The 21,452-nt window shown below is 42.4% G+C and overlaps 1 protein-coding gene across 2 annotated transcripts in view; it reads right to left on the bottom strand.

The window, feature by feature from the left end:
* LOC124413484 (M-phase inducer phosphatase-like) overlaps window positions 1-21,452 on the bottom strand; it is an 87,525-nt gene that overhangs the window by 47,794 nt on the left and 18,279 nt on the right. For both annotated transcript variants that reach the window (XM_046894081.1, XM_046894082.1), the window contains one exon: window positions 13,988-14,042. In XM_046894081.1, coding sequence (XP_046750037.1) covers window positions 13,988-14,042 — 55 coding nt within the window. The remainder of the gene's footprint in view (window positions 1-13,987; window positions 14,043-21,452) is intronic.

The raw sequence follows: 21,452 nt of genomic DNA on the forward strand, positions 1-21,452 counted from the left end.
GCATTTTCATACTGCGCTATTCTATTTTCTAGGGCCTCGAGTACAATACAGAGCAACACAAGCGGCTAATAAGGGGATGAGCGTAACCAAGGGAGACCTTGCATTTTTCAAAAAAAGGAGGCACATCTTCAACAAAAAACTTGACCGTTAATCACGTGTCACCGGCGTATCTTATCTACGGTGCGATAGCAAACTGATCGGAAATGAATGTCGAATTCTTAAGAATAACCGGCGAAATCGATAGTGGATATGGAACTAGGGTCAAAACTGAATTTTTAGCGCTAAAATGGCATGGCGTGGATTTTGGCGGGAAACGGCGGCTTATCTGTAGGTTGAGAGTTACTGATGGAAGACGAAATAAGGACTTGGAGGACTGGGGATATAATATCTGTGAGCGCATCTCCCGAGCACACCATCCAAACCAGCATCAAGATTCTTCTTCACACTTACGCATTAAATGACGCGGTTGGCGGTGGTTTCGGATCCCTTTAAACCCGCAGGTCCCCGAATCCTCCTTGAGAGCTGTGTAACTTGCTCGAAGCACTACTCGTGACCAAACATAAAAATACCTTCGTATGCGTCCAACGGTTTCACATGGTGCATGGACGTTAACGTTGGTATATAAGTACGTACATGCTACGTGGCGAGACGAAGAAGTCTTGAAGTAAGTTTAGACGTTTGTAGCGACGTGGCAACGTCTCGGGGTTGATTACCAAAAGAATAGAGAATCTGTAATCTCTAAGAAAATATAAACTGCCGTTGAACATTCGTAAACTAGTTGCTACTTCGTGACTGTTGCGTGTAACAGGAAATGAGATTTTCCCTCCAAAAAGCGGCGGAGGCTCTTGTCAGCTGACTAAGGAGAGGCCGCTCAGCTGCGGGAGCGGTATAGCGGCGGTCCGTTCTGACGTCCATTTTTAAATCCCTCTTCTCAGTGATTTAAAAGGCCCGATACCGACGTGCATCTATCTCTCTCTGCTTCCTTCTGGACTCCCCGCCTTCTCGCTTCCCCGAGAAACCCCAGGGTCTGAAGGCTTCCTCCTCAGAAAGGGCCACCAGGGCTCAACTGCGGGGCCCGTAAAAACTTCATCTCTCGCGCCGCCACGGTCCCACACTAGCTCTCTAGAGTGAGACGAGCCGAAGAGAGTCGTTGGCGCGAAAGAGAGGAACATCAGACTCTGTGGTCTGGGCCCGAGTCTCGCCGTTGGGCATCACTAACATGTATGCATCACTAACACACCAGAGGCGAGTGCCCGCGGGCCTCAAGAGATAATAATTACCAAACTAAATGGTATTTGGTCCGGATTTGGTTTCAGGGAGTCCATTTTCCGCTCTTGGCTGCCTGTAACCTCGAGGAACATATTATCATGATATACCGAAAAACCGTGAACAATTTTTTCCCGCCAAAAATCAACACGAGGAGAAAGGAGTCGACTCACAACCACACTAGCAGACGCCCCTTTACTTCTACGGGAAGAGCTCTTGTGGCTGCCTGAGCTGCCCCCGCTGATAAATATTGTTGAAGGATGTCAACCTGTTTGTCCCTCGAGTAGGTAACAGGACTCCCAAGACCCGAACCCCAGCCTTTCCCAGGATGTCTCAGAATGCCCATCGCCCCCACATGCGGGCAACCAACGAAAGAGTCCTTTCAACTCAGAACTCAGAATCATTTCATTCCATATAGGAGCATGTATAAAGTAGGAGGAGTTAGAATTCCGAGGGACATTTAAGGTGATCTATTACAAATTCCCTCCCCAACCGCCGAGATGTTGAAAAGTCACATGAAAATCTTTACCTCGTGGTACAATTCTTGTGCTGTTTTCACGTCTTCCTAACTTTTGTGAAGAGAAAACTCCAACACTAAGGCTAAATATCTGATCGTGTTTTTGTTGCCGCTTTAATTGCCTCGCCGAACGATCCACACACGAATTACTTGAATCCTCGCAATAAGTCGAAGACGTCTACTTATCAGATACGAACCTTCATGAGATGAAAAATATAGTTTATTTACATCCTGCTTGGCACTCGGTCCGCGGCTTGTGACGATAATGCGCTTTAAAAAACCAATCTATCATTCATCTTCACGGGTTTCGGATACAGGATTTCGTAACAGGTCCCATACAGCGTAGGAGGAATGAATAGGAGAAAAGATGAAAAGAATAGCTGCTCTGGCGCAGGTTCTCCAGTTCCAAAGGGCAGGTACACAACACCCCCGGCACCGGCGAATAAGCCCAAAGCGCGGGCAGGTACTACTCAAAGTGGCCAACATCTTCCCACACCTACCTGCCGCCAACTCCAGCCGCTTCCTCGAGGAGGTTCAGCTGAGAATTCTGATTGGGATCAACCGTCTCACTCTGTTCACTCCCCCCCTCCCCCTACCCTATAAGCGGAAAAAGGCTGTTTGCGCTTATGACGTTTTTATTGAAAGATCCCTTTAAAAGATGTTTCGTGTTCTCCGGGCGTTCGGTGCAGTTCCCAGCTTCCTCTGTCCTCTGAGGATCTTCTCTAGGGTTGGTGAGAGGCCTGGTAATCCGAGCCACACCCTCTCCCCCTGGATTAATTTTTCGACTTTGTTTCCTCAGCGTACGAATGCCAAACTAGAGTCAAAGTTTCATTTTCCATCGACGGAGGAAACTCGAGGGAGTTGAGGCTGTAATCGGCTCTTCAGAGTTTTAATCGGTTTTTCATAACCCTAGTACAATATTTTTGCATGAAAAATTTTGAATGTATAGAAGATGAGGGGAGAGGGAAAAAGGAGGGAAAAGGCGGGAGAAACATAAGCTCGGAGGAACGACACACACTTGAAAATAAAACACAGACGCTGCACCAGACACAACACACTGATCAGCTGAGAGGCCTCTAGTCGGTTGCCCGACAGTCTTGGCGGGAAATATCGACCAATCAGAGAACAGCTCACTCCCCCGTCGGCCAGATCTGTTGCCAAGGAATCCTAAGGAATTGTTCCTGATGCTTCGAACTTCTTGGAACTGGGTAAGGAAAATTTACATTCATCGAGCTGTGTACCAACTTCCTACCACATATACCTAGAAATTGAACTCGTCGTACTTTGAAAACGATTTCTTTCTTTCTCCGCTCAATTCTAGCTGCTAAGAGAAAGAACTTAAAGAAAGAACCTGCTAAATCAAGCATTCTAAAAATTCTTGAAAAATGATTGAACTCTGATCTAAACCGGTTTCTCATTTTCATTGTAATCTCAAACGCAGTCTCCCGGAATGAGTTTAATTTGTTTTTTAAATTTTTTCCGTATGATTTATTGCGCCTTCATCACAGCGTCCGTGATCTTTCTATTTGCTAAGTATACAAAGTGCACATGCAATGGGCCAGAGATACATCTACAAAGCCTCCAAGTACAAACATATTATTATCTCCCTGAGTAGATAGCGTTTAAAGTCCGCCTTCTTCAGATATTACGAGCTCCCTATCTCTCTCAAGTCTTTCATGAATCCGGGAATACGAGGCCTTCTTCACCATGTTCGAAGGATCAGCTGTATCCACATCTTCCAAGCTGTGCCCCAAGATAACTGCACCCAGTCGGTTGTCATTCGTTCAACCGTCTACCAAATGTTCGGTAACTAAATCAGGATTTGAATGTTTTTCTTTTACGTACAACATATCTATAGTGAAAAAGTCTCATTTGTATTTTCATCGCACACGTTCGGAATTTGCTCAATGTGAAATGTGGAACATTGAAGGAGAAAAATCGTTCGGAATACAATATTGAGGATTATTATTGCACTGTTTCAGGATGGTGCAAGCCAACAGTCAAAACTGAAAGAAGACTGCAGACGCAGGCCTTCGTTTTCTTAGTAGGTAATGTTTGTTTTCAGAAGTTCACTTGCAACTTCCTGCCATGCCGCCTGGAGAGTGAAACCGAGAGCCTAAATTTTCTTTCCATTCTTGAAACCTTGTTCGCCCGAATCTTTACTGTCTCTTAGTGGCCCCTTTACCACCATCAACGCCAGTCTCAAGTCTCAGTGACTAACCAACACATTGGAATCGCGGAGAATTTACAATTCGTTAATTCTTCACACTTCTACAAATCGTTTTTATGGACCCACACGGTATACAACGTGTCGTAGGGCTTTTTTTTTATTCTAATTTTTTTGGTTGTATATTCATTCTAGACTGTCTGAGACAAGACGCGTCCTTCGCAGAGCGGGAAAAATTATTAATAGTGTAACCTGCGCACGAAGAAGGAGGTCCCTTTAATAAAAAAAAACAACTGTGATCCACAAATAAAATGAAAAAATACCACCGCCGATGCACTTTTTGTGGAAGTTGACCCAGGGACTCCGCAAGGAAGTCAAAGTCACCTCGAACTCATACAAGGTCTTCCTTCTCTCGAGAAACATCATCATGGTCCGGGGCTTTACGAGGATGACGATACGAATTCCAACTTTTTGCCCCCCCCCCCCCCCCTGAATGAAGTCTATCCTTTATAGAGCCTTGCGTGGTGGTGGATTCAAGAATGAGTGTGATACAGATTCACTTTTACTCGAAAACTGGTTTCCCACACGATCAGAAATGGGGTGAAATATTAGAAAGAGAAACGACGCTTGTATTTTGCTCAAAAACTGAATTGACACTATAGGAACGAAAAATCTCGTACGATACGTATTTATCAATGATAATCTAGAAAAATCCTATGATCTGGTCGATTTATCTAACGGTGGGTGTAGACCGAGCGTGGGACTGCATTAATTGGCGTCCGTTGCGGCTCTTTGAGCCCTGGACCCTTGGGTTTCTCGGGCTTTCGGCTCGACTACCAGGCGCCATGGTCTATCCACGACACATACGTGTAGCGAGAAAACAAGAGACGATACGGCGATACGTGCGCAGGTCAAAAACTCGTTTAAGCACGTGTGACGCCTCCTAATGGTTGATCTCTATAAAGCAGCCGCGGTATCGATTTCTCGATTCCACCATCTCCGCCAGACTTATTTTCCTCCTCATTTCCTCTCACCCATTGATCGTCACTCATCACCTCATGCTATCGCGAGTCCTCAGACAAGCGATTCTCTATATTTCTGAAGGGGACGTCGCAGAAGAAGAATATACGTTTAACCGTAAGCCGCAACGGTGAGACGTAGATGTGAACTACCGTGTCCAAAGTCCAAAGATACCAAACAAGTTCCGCTTTACAAACGCGCCCCACGCGAATATGCGTCACACAATAATATTGTACAACCAAAATACTTGGTATGTCGTTGCGTGTATGTACACGGGTACAAACTTATCCACCCACTTATTTATTTACCTTACAGATATGTACATGCCCTACCGAGGAAGTACATAGTTAAGAAACAACGGAGAGGACGTACGATAGCCCACATAACCCGACTCCCCTCTCCTTCAAGCTACCAGTAACCTCAACTCTCGAGGTATACGGTTATGGAATATAAGCCAACCACCCACATCCTGTCCCGGCTGAGACTATGGCTGGTATGAATTGCAGTCCAGTACTACATCAAGGATTATGGAGTACATAGTTAATGCCAGTACTTGTTTGTTTGTTACCATTATGTCAGAATCTAGACGCATTGTGGTACTTGGACACTGTTATTCGAATGTCGTTAAGAACTTCAAGTTCAAAGTATCCAGAAGGAAGTTTTTTCTCTTCGTAGTCTCATTTTGGTAGAAGGATAAAGACGGTACTATACGTACTTTTACTATTTTCCTCTCCGTTGACTGAGATTCTAATCATCTATGACGCATAACGATTGAAGCCGATCGTTACGGTGGTGTTGTTTTTAGAAGGGATTCAATCCGGAAAAAACTATTCATGCAAAACACAGGTGCAAACGGTTCACAGTGATAATTTATAACTGTAACTTGTATAAGAACGCAAGGCTGTATTCTCTGCTGTTTCCCACTTTTCCAAAATTCACATGGCGAAAGTATTTGTGAAAATTTAGCGCGAGGAGAACACCACGCGTTAATCGTTTCACGCGTATTCTAGTTCTGCTTGTACATCAGCCACCCCATTAGCGAGACCTTTTAACGACCGCCTCAGAAGTGAGAGAACGACGACTGTGTGCCCAGAGAAATGGTTTTTGCCACGCGATGTCACAGTTTCAAGTAAAATTTTACCCTGGACCCCGTTTAAAATTGAAACCCTTTCAAGTCCTGTAGGCCGTTACAAAAGTCTGGTGAAACATTTTTCATCGCCTCTTCGTTTGACACGGATCATTTTCTTTCTTACACCACAGCTGAAGAGGCAGTTGACGCACAGAGATGTCGCTAACTTGGCATGACCAATGTACTTACGGTACCTGCCACGAACAAAAAAAGCCAGGTGCAAATCCATAATCTTATGTAAACCGCACCTAATCTATCCAATGTAAAATAAAATACTTGAAAAAACTGTCGAATAATTTTTTCTTTCTCAAAAGTTATATCCCAGTGCAGCAGTCGAGTGTTTTGACTAGGATACCCCCAGAGATCCTTCTTCTCTTAGTCCTCGACAACAATAACACAGTCAGTAATGACTCGTCATTTCGTTTGTCTCGTCGGTGTGTTTGGACAGTTTCCATTTTTTTACTAGGAAATTGACTATTTTTTCCTATCTCGGTAGAAAAAATTGGTGTGAGATTATTCATCGAATTAATTTCAATCAATTTGGTAAAAAAAAATATCGTCTAGCATTTCTAAAAAACAAATGATCAGGCGAGGAAAAAAAAAAGGATGTGAAAATGAATAAGATTAGAAAGAAAGCATTGAAAAATACTCTGAATGCTGAATCGTATCCATTCATCTAAGGACAATTTTGAATTCTTCACCGATATCAAATCTCCGGACATTTAAAGCCCGTGAAAAGAGCGATTAAAAAGTGAAGTTATTATTATATTCAGTCGAGTAAACGGGGCAGAGAGATATAAGTGTGAGCGGTAACGCGCCAGGGCGTGTGCGTCGTGTATTTTGCGTGGGCACATGTCACGCATTGCACTCGCGTGTGCGTCGAGGAGTCCTAGGTGGGCGTTATTCCTGGTGGGGGAGACGGGCGAGTCGTTTTGCTCGGTTTTTTAACGGTCGCGGCGCGAGAGAAACGCTGGGAGAGAGAAACCTAAAGATTGGAGTCTGAGAGCGAGGGAGGAGGGCGGTCGGGGAGTGGGAAGCGAAGGATCGTTAGAGATGAAAGAACCCACAGCGATACAAATAAACCAAGAGTATTTTCTCTCCACGGTGGCTCGTGTACAGCGGTACTCAAACCCCCGTCCAAGAATTTACAAGAAACGGAATTGTTGTGAAAAGTGGTTGAGGATTACCCGGATTAAACAAAAAAGAAATGACGTCTTTAAAAAAATAGTGAAAATTAAAAAATCACTGACAAAAATTATCCTTCGATTGTCGATTTTCGAGTCTTAAGGTCCCGGTTCGGATAGCGATCCTTGAAAAACAAAAGAGGGATCAGCGGTCACGTTGCATACCGGTGTCTATGCGGTGGTGGAGTATGGGCGGTTTGGTGGTGAATTATAAATTTAAATGAGCGCCAAAGCTGAAGTAGAAGGTGAGCCGAGGGCTAAGGCCAGATCGGGAACGTTGAAAAGAGAATAGAAGGAGGCGAGGGGCGAAAGAAAGGAAGAAAGAATGGAGGGAACAACCAAAACGAGAAATAAGTAAATAGGGAATTAGAGAATCGGGCAAAGAGCTCGGCAAGAAACACCGCGTACCTATTATACGAAGACTATAACGAAGAGGCAAGTTGCTTCGTAATCAGCATCTTCAAAAGAAGCGCGATCACTCTCAGTCGCTGTTGAAGATCCGTAGTGTCAGATTCAGCACCGAAACCGTCTGACACTCTGCACCAAATGCAACAAAGGTATGAACAAAAGCCATGCGAATGCGGTTTGAGTGAAGAAACAGAAGGGGGAAAAGGAAGATCAAAACCAAGAAGGATGTGGTGACTGTAAGAAGAAGATAGTGGGCTGAAAAGGGAGTAGAGAAAGAAGATGGAAGGTAACAATCACTTCGAACTTGAGACTCTAGTTATATAACAACAACGTAAACAGGCAAAACGCCGAACAACTTCTGAGAATATGGATACTCATCTTCATGAATCCGGGCGGGTAGCAACAGCGGATTGACTTACGAAAGCTCGATGCTCGAAACGACTGCAAGACACTTAGCGTTTAATTCTACGATGATCGAATACAAATTAGCATCTTTCCATCCGCCGCACTTAGAAATGATAATTAGTAACATACACACGAATCTGGATGAAAGGAGGATGAAATTTGATTTTGAAGTGTGAAGCAAGAGGGAAAAGCACTTGCATGCTGAACTGTAAGCAAGGTCATAACTAAAAAGAAAATAGAAAAAAAGAACTTAAAATGATGCGAAATTCATTCTCCTCGCCTCTCGACAAAACAAAGGAGCTGAACCTGCCGACTCGCAAAACCACGAGTTTATAAAAGCCGCGAAGAGGGTTGGCGACGCGGAGGCACTGAAAGGCATATATCCGGTCCAAACCGTACGCATCATGAAGACTCTCCTCTTGAAGACGAACCCTGACCATCGGTAATAGACCGAAATTGACATGTCCGTGAGAAATGAACGTATCCATCCAAGCATCCATCGGCTCTGGAGAAGCTTGAAATTCGGTACCAAACCCCAGGGCACATTCTTGCCTGGGTTAGGTTTACGAGACCATTTCCCGCCGGTACCTACAGGCCGCCACTAAATACGGATTAAAAAAGTAAGCAGACACTGGGTGTATGCTGTGTACCAAGAAACGAGAGGAGGGGGGGGGGGGGGGAGGGGGAGAGCTCTTCTTGAGTTTGTGAATGAATGCAGAGGAGTCCGGGTTTACTGAATGAAACGGCAAATACTACGAAATACGCACGCTTAGGTGGTCAGAGGTATTTTGTCGGCGGGATGTGCACACCCAGCAATGTTTTGCACGTGTATTGAACCTAATACGGGGCCTCGTGAACATGCTTTTACACGCAGCCTCGCTTATGCTGGTTCCTTGAATTATAGAACCTCGAGTAGGTCTAGTCGTACGGAAAAGTAGGCACAACACATTTGCGAATCGGTCAAGTCTTTACGCCCCTTCACAGATATTTCTATGGAATTGTGTCACCTACGTTTCGACAAATCCAGGTTTTTTTTTTTTTTTTTTCTTTTTTCACTGTTGAAATTACCCCCAGACTCGCCGGAAATAGTTTCAGGTTACTACTCGCTCATGTGCAAATCTTAAGATGAATCCTATTCAACTAGTCCTGGGAATAAATACTTTGGTAGTTTTATCCTTATTTAGTCGGTTTGTTCAGTGGGAAAAAAAAACATTTTCGAAGAAAGATCGTGCGCGAAAAGTAACGTATAATAATTTGACAAGTGGATTCCTTTCTTTCTCGGATCTGTTGGTTAAAGTGTCCAACTTTTGCGGAATACGTTGAAGATTTGATGATTTTGAAAAATTTCGTGTTAAAGTACGGTTCGAAAGATTGAAAGGAGACGAGGTATAGCAGCCCACAAAAAATTCGTGCCGGCATTTTTGAGTTTTCGACCTTCTAGGAACTCTCTGGATATTTACAGTGCCCACAGGACTACAAGACGTTATTTCTCACTGTCCCAGGACTATCTCTTACCTTCGAAGCCTCCTATGTAATTATACGGTGGATGGCACCGGTTCAATCTCCGGAAAAGTTGAAACTCACTATAAATTAAATACATTATAGATTTGCCGAATTCCCAATTACGAATAGACAGAGAGGCAATTTGTTTGGTAAAATTCTGATCCGCGTACAAGTTTTCATCCCACAAGAAGATATTTCATCTAACGGACAAACGGCGGCGTGTATCGTGTGAATATGTAATGGTGATATGGACATGTGGTCGTTGTATACGTGCGCAGTTACCTAGATCGGATATTTAAAATGTAAAAGAAACTGGCTTTCAGGAAGACAATTATTATGCCGGTCCTCGTCGTCACTGGATCCAGAGTCTAGAGTCTAGACGGCATACATTGTAGATGGACTTTGTTACTCGGTCCAAGGATATTTGGATAATTCATTGATAAGTTAGAGGTGGTCTTGTTTGTCCACTGTCATCTTCTAGCAGAGAGAGGAAAAAGGTAATGTGTCACGAGGATTGAATGGAACGTTACAGCCAGGATAATGATTGAGAAGGAGTAGTCTGAGACCTCCCATCGCGTACACAATTATCTTTTTGAGGAAACTTATTGAGCTGATCGTAGTTTAATCGGAAAGGTCCCGACCACCCGGACTGCAGCCGTGAAGGTAAGCGAAAAGTTTGCAAAGTAATAAAAGTTCAGTTGTTTAATGGAGGGCGGAGAAATTTTTGCGTGGCGGTGACAAAATTGAAACGTTAGAAACCTTGAAGCCTCTTCTGTATGACGACGATCTTAGCGGGTACAGGCAGCGGCGTTCATAAGAAGTCAGGAGTAGGCCGGCTTGTTGGTGGGCTTCAACTTCAACAAGTGAATACCTAGCGGTGAACAAATGATCGTATAAAGGGGTTTCCTTACTCGACATCCGGTTTATACCTCCAAAACTTTCTTGCGGCAGGAAGTATTCCAGATGTATTACAAATACACACTCCGTTTACCCTTGAAAGGATAATTTCATTAACCGTGGTCACCTTATTTCTTCTCGATGTCATACTTTCAGGCAACTTGACATACGAACTTGAATGCTAATGAAACAATCGACTGCAATGTCCGAAAAAAAACAAACGGATAACTTTGGAAGAATAAATACAACCGAGAAGTCTGAAGCATGAAGTTCACGAAACACGCCGCAGCGACGTAATGTAAAAGGTGAAAAATGTTTCAGTGCACATGACTGGCCCGGATGAACACTTTATTAGGCAATGTAGCGTGTGAAGAGATTTTCGTCGGGCGAAGACTAATGCTCTCAGTACTTTATACGCTTCCGTAAGAATATTAATTTACGTTAAGTATAGAAGCCAAGAATCTACCAATCGGTACTCCATCGGTACAAGGTCTTCCGCGAACCACGATGCGGATACGCTGCGGTTTTGACAACTGATATGCACATCCGATCTTTTGTGACGAATATCGGCTTCCACGAAAAACGCATCCTCTCGCTGTGTAAGAAAAATGCATGTAAACGAAAGATCTTTTACAATCACGACGGGAAAGAATGGATTTTAACTGTACAATTTTTTTTGTTTTTTACTTTTACCTAAAAGAACAAATCACAGTACAACAACAATCAATCAATCAATAAATCAAGCTTAATATAAATTGTAAGCCTCCGGCAATCACACTGTGAGTGTTTTTTATCCACTTGTAAGCAGTACAGCAAAATTTTTGTGGACAACAACCTCGCGCGTGCAAAGTGACACTTTCGCAGAAAATTTCACCCTTTTGACAATCACGGTTTATAAGGTTTTTAATCCCTTTTTAACTTAAAGAGGTGCCTCGCGGTTAAGAATCCCGAGATTACCACAACAATGTGAATAATTACAATACGAATAATGGAAGTACGCCTAAGCATCCTTCAATTTTCATTCTAAGGATACAAGAGGGTAGACCACAGCGGCGTGTAGAAACCCCCGTGTCAAAACGCCCCGATTGAAAGAAACCGAAATATGAATTGCAGGGAAAGATTTTTAGCCGTACAGTAAAGAAGGAGAATTTCCTTATCTCTGAACGTTGAAAGGGGTTCTACTTTGTGGTGTGAAATGCGTTAGCCTACCACCACCACCATCTACCAGACATTATTGACCAGTCGAGAGGATCAGCTGACCGGTCCAGGCTTTCCAGATACCTTGAACCGCAAAATTTTCTCAAGCTACATTGAAACAGAATTCCAGTAGGTACCTGTTTCCTTTTTTTCGTGCAAAAGGAAATACCGTTATTTTCAAACCACCATAACGTTAAATTTTCGTACCAAAGAAATAGATGTTAATATTTGAAATATGCTCGATGAAAACGCGCGATGCTCAACCACACAATGAAACCTCCGTACCGAGATTCTGGCTGTTAAAAAATGCCTGAGAGCTTAAATCTGAACGTCACAAAAGTAAACACCAAGATGTTAGAAGGCACTCACAATCAGTTATTTCTTGGGAAGATTAATTGAAGACCCGAGCAGCATACCTGGAATTATTCAAGCACAGCCTCCGAGTCGAAAGGAAGAATTTAACTATATTAAGGGATAGAGCCGGATGTTTTTCCCGTAAATAATTGGGTGCGTATTCTTTTTCGGAAATTTTAGTTTCATATCTTCAATAACGGTCGGTTGCGAAAAGTCGCTGTGTTTATGGTTGAAAAAGAATAAAAAAAATAAAGAAACTACCACACAGAAATTCAAGCTCATCACAAGAGGATGGATGAAGCAATTTGGTTCAAGAATAAAGAGAGTGACCGAAAGGCATATTCATTCTATGGCAATACCTCGATATAGGACCAACCACAATTGTAAGATGGGCATAAACGCGGGCAACCCTAAGGAGCAAAACAGCGCGGCGCCTCGTTGCATCCTCTGGAACTATAAGCTATACAGGAAGAACCTGACGAGCTAATTGTGGAATAAAAGTATAAAATGTACGAAAGGACTCGACTCCTTTGTGGAAAATCGTACCTGCCTCATTGATCCTCCCTCCCACACGCAAGTTATAACCTGCCAAAAGTATGTGTATAGGTTCGGCTTCGTTTGGTTTGGCCGCCTTGCGTCAGGTTGGGCCAGGTTAGGAGTGTGTCTATCTGTCTATCTGCTCACTACCACGAACTCCATCCATTCCAAGCATGGCTGCCATAGGTTATCCGGTCGTGTTTTGTAAACTTGTGCATTGAGGCTCATGGGAACTGGGCAAAAATCGTATTGTCCTTTGGCAGTTTCTCCTGGGTATACATAGGAAACGTGGACTTCGGAGTATTCGTGGAGGATTCGTGTTCTTGTACTCATCCAGCGACCGCGCAAGGTGTCTTTTCGGCCTTGCCTTGCAATCTTCCCACTAGCAATCGACAGAGTTTCTTTGTATTACTTTCCTAGAACTCCTTCGAGAAGACGAAGAACCGAATTTCTTAATGGAAATGCCCACCGACGACTGCAGGGCGCCGACCAAGGCGCCACTGGGAATTCGAGGGGTCCGAGGGTCGGAGAGATCCTTGGAATGCATTGGATATCAAATTTTCTCAATACAATCTCCCACGAGCGGGATTCCGGATCTCGTGAGAATTGCCACAGCTTTTCAACCGTTTACACGCGCCCTGTCAAACAGGCTGAATAATATCAACTGAGAACCGTTCAAGCTCTGTGAAACTACCGATAAGTCGACTACACGCGTTTAGGCATGCGATTTAAAATTATATGCCTGAATGTTACTTTCATTCTTCGATTACGTGGGAAAATGTTTTCAATATTATTGGTCCAGTTTAACAGTGAAAACTTGTCCGTTTCAACGAAGTCCAACGCAGTAAGCAAAGTGTAATTAATATATAAGTAAAAAAATCTTTCCTGAATGTTGACGAATCGATTTTTACTTACTTTTAATTTCTTATTGCACGAGTATAGGTATAATCTAATTTGCTCTGCCAGCCAATTAGTTTTCTTCGTTAACGCTTATCTCGCTGAGTAGCAATACACGTGCAGACGGTATTTAACCTTTAAAGATGGCGCGTCGACCGGCCCGCGGCTTAAGCCGCTTTTACCTAACCTGCGGCCAACCGGTATCACATATGCAGGTAATATATCTGTGTGTATAGAGCTTTCTTGAATTGAGATAAACGGTTCGAGTTTAAGACTGACTGCGGTAGTCCTGATTTCTCAACGTACCTTCGCTGCTGCGAAATAATTTTATCGGTATGGATGCATGAATGAGCCAGACCTTGTCCCCGATTTAAAACCCCGCACAGGGAATAAGGATTGTTCTCATAACACACGTGATGCAGAAATTGTAAGTATATAGAAATTCGTGTAAGCAACAGAGTTATCGAAAATATATGCTAGAATATTGAATTCTAAAACATACTCACTTTTGGTTTGTCCGGCGATTGGCAGTCCCTACAACCGATGGTGACTTGGAAAAATCTATAATCAAAAAGAAAATTACGATCAGCTGAATGACTTGCGATAACTCGGAATTTTTACAAATTGCACTAAACCCTTGATTACGAAGAAAAAATCAATTTTACTAACTCTCAATTTTAAAGAATTCCAAATTTACAGATCAAAATACCAAATTGTAAAAAGCTATTTAAATATTTTTCTGGAGGGGTATTTACTACCAAGTATTCAGACCATGACCTTCAAACTTCTGCTAAAGTTTTACGAAAATTTTAATCCAAAGAAAAAAAAAAAAAAAAATCTTGACTGTAATTAGTCAGCTCGAAGGGCTCTCGGGCTAAAAAAAAATTCTGGCCAAGACCCCAGGCAAAACCATCCCTTATCTTCAAGAATAAGGATCCAGGAAAAAAAAACGGGAACGGATCGAATACACGTAGCCGAATCTTTCCTTTAGAAGACCCAAGTAAAATTTATAACGATTCGATGGTCCATTGTCTATTCATCTGCCGTTAAACATCAGTGTATACATATATATATATATACATATATTCATATATATATATATATATATGAAAGTGCAAGGATTTAACACCGAATTTGAAATTTTCTACATTATACTTTATATATATATATATATATACGAACGACAAAAATATTTTTGAATTAGTTCGAAAGCAAATAAAATTTATTCGTGATTAACAAAATGAACAATTTTTTTGTTCCGTATACAGAGATTGGCCAGGATCGAAAATACGAGGAATAAAAATAGGCCGGTTCGCCGTTACATACCATGTGGTAACATCCCGGCAGCATTAGCTCATGGTAATGTAAATCATAGAAAAATCCTTGGACAAAAGAATCTTGATGACACGTGACCCCCTCTTACATGTGCGCCCCCATATGTGGTACGTCGTTTTTGTATACCTATATGGGAGATACACCACCCCAGGAAAAGGCATCAACCGCATTTGGACATTGGGAAAATCTGGCAAGTGTGCACGTGGCACAAACGAAATAAAAATGAAAAGCAGAAGGGGGGATCATTTGGCCGGTTCAAATCGGTGCTGATATTCTTGAAAGTCGAAAGTTCATAAGCGACCATTCAGCGGAAACAAAAACTTTTCAGGCATTGAAATTCTTGGCAATTAGACGTTCAAAATTGTACCTTGAATAATAATAATAAAAAATCGTAATCGGACAAATACAATTTAAATTTATCGCCAGATTATTATCAGTTCAAGTAATTCTCGAGATGCCTGCAAAACCCGATAAGTCATGCAGTTCATACAAACTTTATCGGATGAAAATCCTTGAAGTGGTTTGCAAACGATTTTTACACTATACATATTCACATTAAACGCGTTACGACTCGAGCCCTCCGCCGCAACTTCCGGCCATAACCGTGTATAATTCATACCTGGCAGGAGAAGACAGCCTCGAGCAGTATTGTTTCCCAAAACTTTCTCTACTCCTTTCTCGGGCTAAGATGCTTCGAGAATCGGTAAGAGGCCGTCATTTTAACTGCCCCCAACGGATTTCGAAGGTTGAACAAAAGAGGATTGCCGACTAGCTGGACCAATAATAAAAATTCTTAGTATTGTTTTTTTTTTTTTTTTTTTTTTTTTTTTTTTTTGTTGTTATTCTAACTTACGCAATCCTGCAGAAAAAAAATTTATCAAAATATCGTTGCTAGCCGGGACAAGAAAAATGCGCAATAAAACGATCACCAAGCAATGCGAATGCGTGCACGACGTCCCAATGCGCAGGATAAAACGGTAGATAGTCAACACACGCGCAGACGTGAGTTGGCGCGTGAATCATGCGTGCAGGACAGCTGCTCGCGTATCTTTCCCCTATCAGACACCCCCTCGGTCCACCCTATGGCCACCCTATGGCGGTACAGTCACCCTCCCCATCCGAGCATATGAAAAACGCGGGCGAACACGATATCAAGCATCAAACGCACGCTGCGCGCATCCCGATATTGTATGCATCCTTACGTGCTGCACATCTCAGGAGTCTCATCGAGGGCTGATGATATTCTGATAGAAGGGGATAAAAAATCAATTTTACGTCTGTTTTTTTTTGTTTTTTTTTTTTAATGTAAACCATGACCAGCATCATCCGAAATGAGAGGCTCAAAGATCTGATTTATTGTTGTGATTACCAAAACCGGGTATTAAGTTTTTGTATGAATAGAGCTCTTTGATTTCTTGCAAGCAATATCTTGTTATTAACGACACAAGAATAAACTCATTTCGGCGTCACGTAGTTGTGAAATTTTTCGTATATAATCAGAATAGCTCTGACCGTTGTAACAACGTATTAAAGTTTGTTTATTCGTAGAGCATTGGCTCGTTTCTTTCAGAGTATGTAACGGCCAACGGTTAAAATCCTAGTCCCAAAACGTGTCAAGGAGTAATAACTCAATACGAGGTCAAGTGGAGTGAAGTATGATCGTATAAGTTGAAACGTTGCGTGGTAAATTGAAGCCTCGTAACCCGATCTGCTCGTAAGTTATACCTCAATGAACGAGAGTCAGCATTCCAATTGTTGCCCATACTTTTGGCGTAAATAAAGTAGCGAGAGAATTGAATCGTTGTTATTAAATTCAGTGTGGAGAAATGCAGAAAAGAAACATTCGCTGACGCAGTGTAATGTGTGAAGTCTCGTAACCCAATTAAAATTATTTCTTAACTGCAAACATTTCCAATACCTGCACAAGCTACTCTGAGCTAGATTTGACAGGTAAGTTATCAGTCGAATCGTTCCCAGCACCAAGTCGGGATTTTCATCCCTAACATCGCGACCTGCAATTCGTCAGCACACGCCAGACTCGAAAGTTGACGGGGGGTGCAGGAGAGACCCTCTCCTCGAACCGAAATTGGTCACGGACTTGCAACGTGCTTTGCGAGAATCGTACGAACCTTTTACACAGCACAAAGAACCAGAGAACCCCCAACGGATTCAGGGTTGTTCTTGTTACAGCGATGGGGTGGCGGTCCGTGGGTGGAGAAAAACTCCGGTATCACGTGGCACGCACATGCTGGAAATCCCTCGCAACGTGAATTCAAGAACTACTTTGGTGCTGTGCACGGAATAGCGATAAGTGGAGGTGGGCTTATATTGGCTTGCTAATTGATGGGTTAGATTCATTCGTCAAGAGGTGAGACACGGCTTCACAACAACATTAAACAATAATCATTGATCAAGTCTTTTCCAATCTCTAAAAACGGATTTCTTTTTCGTTACATTCACAAATGTAAAAGTGCTGTCATACGGTCTTGGTTTTCGACATGCAATCAACAAGCTTGAACAACCGAAAGAAAAGCGCAGTTTTCCTCAGTTCAGATATAACGCATCCAGCAGACGAAAATCTCTGTATATATGTACACCAGACCTCACAGATGTGTCACCCTAACGTGTTATTGCAGGAATTATGTGGGCAGGGAGGAATGGAAGAAGACGGGGATAGAAGGAGGATTAGATCCTGCATACAGGGACGAATGAACAGGAGCAAACCGTGATAAATATAGCTAACTGAAATTTTTCCACTCTCCTCAAGTTCAAGATACACGCATGATCAAATTTTATCTTTTACCCTCTAGATGCTCTCTTGTATTGCATCTTGTGTGCACATTTCACACCTTTTTACATACCCACACGACTAACAATCAGGTCTTTAAACCAAATGATAGAACATTTTAAATCATTTCACCATTGTAACAAATAAAAATGAACCACTAATCTCATTTGCTCATACTTATTGCCAGATACTCAAGTCCAAATCGAAAGATCGTCCTATTTTCTGGTAATTCTGCTCAATATTATGTGGTTTGGTTGAGTTAGGTTGAAACTTGAAGGAAGGAATGGATGACCAGCGTGTTCGTGGTAAATCTTGGAACTTTGTCCACCTACGCTAGTTTTCCCGCGCTTTTTTCATCGATGCACCGAAAACTCTTGGGTTTCATCCTACGTCTGGAAGTCAAGATGATCACTTGACTCGAGTATGCTTGGCTCAGCCGATGCTAAGGAACAGCTGACTGCCCCTGTGTTTACCGACTGAGAAGTACCAAAGGAAGTCCCAGCAACCGATCCCTTGGCAGCCGATAGAATCAACCACGGAACAAGCTGGATACCCTGATTTCTTTCCTCAAGATCAAGAGGGTGGAAGTTGTCGTGGATGGTGGTCAACCAGAATTATCGACAAGCGTACCTTGGCGAGAGGGAGTTGGTAGTACGAGTTTGGCCTAACTCGAGGCATATCCAAGCCAACATTTTCTCGCCATGATGTATGTACATCGCGTTGAGATTTGTTTTAATTATTAACCAAGTTCTTAGTTCATTATTAGAAAGCATCAATTCGTAGTTTGAAAGAATTTCCGGATATTTAATACGAAAAATGTACTGAACATAACCTCTATCGCTGTTGTGATCTAACATTAGAAATGAAACATGATGTGAACATTTTTCAGCATAATTTAGATTAAAACAAAAATAAAAAAGGGCCTGAAAACGCATGTTGACATTGTTATTTGATGATAGATAAATGATTAGTTGAAACACCGTCCTGGAATGACAAAAAATGATAATTCCCTGATACCTTAACAATATCTGGACACCGCCTACGCCAATCAATGCTTCGTCTAGACGATACGTGACCCGGCGAAAGTGGAATCAGCCAAGTTTGACAGCTGAAAGAACATTCGAAATAGGGAAACTGGATTGCAGTTAAAGAGGAGACGCGTGCCTGAGGTGTGATTTGATTTTCTAAAAATAGGTGAAACTAGGAAGGGAATTTCCTGAGAATGTACTGCAGGGTCGGGGACGAGTAAATGGAGCGCACATGGGACCGCGGTTCGGAGTTTTTAAGGTGAGGGTTCCGCTCATGTAGCCCCCCATCAGACATCCGGAGGAAGTTATCGCGCGCCGTTGGCTGCATGGCTTCTTACACCAACACGTGGGCCTTGCGCGACATGTTATAACTGTGTGGTGTGTATCAATATCACAACCGCCCTGCACAGGGTTTTATACTCGCATCCGGCGCGGCGTGGCAAGCCTGAAATTTCATAAATATTTTCAATTCCGGGTTATCACAGCTTTGGCGCCTGACAAGAGGGTCACATAATTCACAGACACGACACACCCGGAGGATCCGGAGCTGTTGCTGCTGAAAACTGATAAACTGATAAATCTGACGCCGATATACGATTAGCCGCGTGATCGATTCACGGGCAATGAACTCTAGCCTCGGAAAATATACGATTACTCTACGATTGGAAAAAAAACCACTAAAGTCCGTAGACTCGACACTCTGGACGCGAAAGATTGAAATTTTTCGTTACAGGATTATGCGTGTCAAATTTAATATGAATGAAAAAATATGAATAATAATAGATTCGAGTATTGTTGTGCGATCAAATTTCTTTTTTTCTGCATGAAAAACGATTATTTCAGTTTGAAAATACGTTTTAAATAACTGGTTAAATTTTTTTTTCAAAATAGGACAGGATTGAATATCCCTGCAACAATTTTGGATCTAACATCATTTGAAATGAAGTAAATCTTCGCAAGTTTCATAGACAAACATTTCCAACGCTTACGTCATAGGAGGAATTCTCAGGTGCTAACGACGAAGAAGAGAGTCTTGAGATGTCCTTGCAGTTGGCAGAATGTTGCGAAGGGGCCTTATTCAAATGTAAGAATTCATTCATCGTTGCGCGTAGAGAGAGGCGAGCGAATGTATACGAGCAGGTATACATAATACATATAGTGGGCGTAAGTGAAGCAAAAGGGGCGCAAAGTAATTGAGCATCGTATATATATATACGAAGGAAGCGCTTTCAGCTGTGATTCCTTCCTTTGGCTAACGTTTCTCTTCATCCTGTTTCCACCAAGAAGCACGCGCCATGTCCGGGGCGCGTCTATCTTGCGTCTCGCTTTAGCATCTCTTCCGTCTCTTTCGAGAAACAGGTGAGTTATACGATAGACGCGCAATTCATGCGACAAAGACCCTTATTTCCGCCTCTCGGACACATCTTGCAATGACGTAACATAATACAGTCGTTCACGAAAGCATTTAACTGTTAAAAATTACTTCAAAGCGATTCTTCAACGTTTTTATTCTATAATCGTTTTAATTTCTTAACTATGAGTTATAGAAGAAATTGCAGTTAATGTACCTAATGAAAACAAATTTATGCTAGCTTTTTCTACTCATAGAATGTTTTGGATTTGGACGATCAGTACAGAGGGTTTCACTTCCGGATAGAATCTTTACTCTCTCTTCTCCCTAGTTGGAGTAAAAATAAATACGAAAACGGAGGGATCGAGTAGATCTTGTAGGGGTTGAATTTTTCTTCGAGAGGATGCGCAGGGCTGCTAACATACTATTTTTAGGAAAAACCGTTTCTTGAACATCCAAATAGTCACTGGGGGGGCTAAAAATAAATGAAAAGCGTAATAAACTCGGAGCGCGGAAAGCTACTCGTTGAAAAATGAAATTGAGAGAAATTGAATCGCTTTGGTTGTTCCAGTTTCTCACTCAAAGTAACGGTCAGCTAATTCTATGTCAACTTTTGATCCACTCTGAGCACCGAAAATCGAAATATGCATTGCACAGTAAGGTCGCATAGACCGTTCGATTGTGGAAAAGATAGACATAAAACATCAATTAAACATAACTTCACACCCGGGCAACGCTGCTACTACACCAAGCGGATAAAAAGGCAATAGAATGGAAGAGGTCAACAAACTATTCATGATTCATGATCGAATGCATAATGGAACGTAACGAGACGAATACAAGACTCTAGGACTGCACGCTATGCATATTATGCACACGTTTATCACACCAGCATAGCTCTGATATGACAATACAAAGATTTTTACGGCGGCAAGTAAAATGGCTGTCTAAAAAGAATATTTTCAAACTGTTGCGTATCAGAAAACACACATCCGATTCTGCGATAGCGTTACACACTCAAAACTTTCCAACGCCTGACCGTCATAGTTTCTCTAAATTTATCAAAGTACAAATCAATCCCCCCAAAAAATCTATGAGTTCGAAACGATGATCGATTAACAGCTGGAAACGCGAATCGTAGGTACATTTATACCTACATGGCGGTGGTGTATTTGATCGATGAATAACTTGATCCGTTAACTTTGATCTTGAATGTGCCCATATTATTCGATACGACGTACGAATGTTAGGCTGCGAATTAGATATACCTACCCATATGTAGGAATAATAATTGTATAGAGTAGGCAGCATCAAACCGCCCGCACACCGAACTGTTCGAACTATTGCAGGTACACACATAGAGCCGACTACGACTAGACAATACCTCGACTACTGTACACGTTTGATTGCGTTTGATACGGGGTGAGATGTGGGAGGGGCGGGGGATAATAAAAGGGACCAAGAGCGAG

The sequence above is a fragment of the Diprion similis genome, chromosome 12 (assembly GCF_021155765.1).
Source record: "Diprion similis isolate iyDipSimi1 chromosome 12, iyDipSimi1.1, whole genome shotgun sequence".
Classification (NCBI taxonomy): domain Eukaryota; kingdom Metazoa; phylum Arthropoda; class Insecta; order Hymenoptera; family Diprionidae; genus Diprion; species Diprion similis.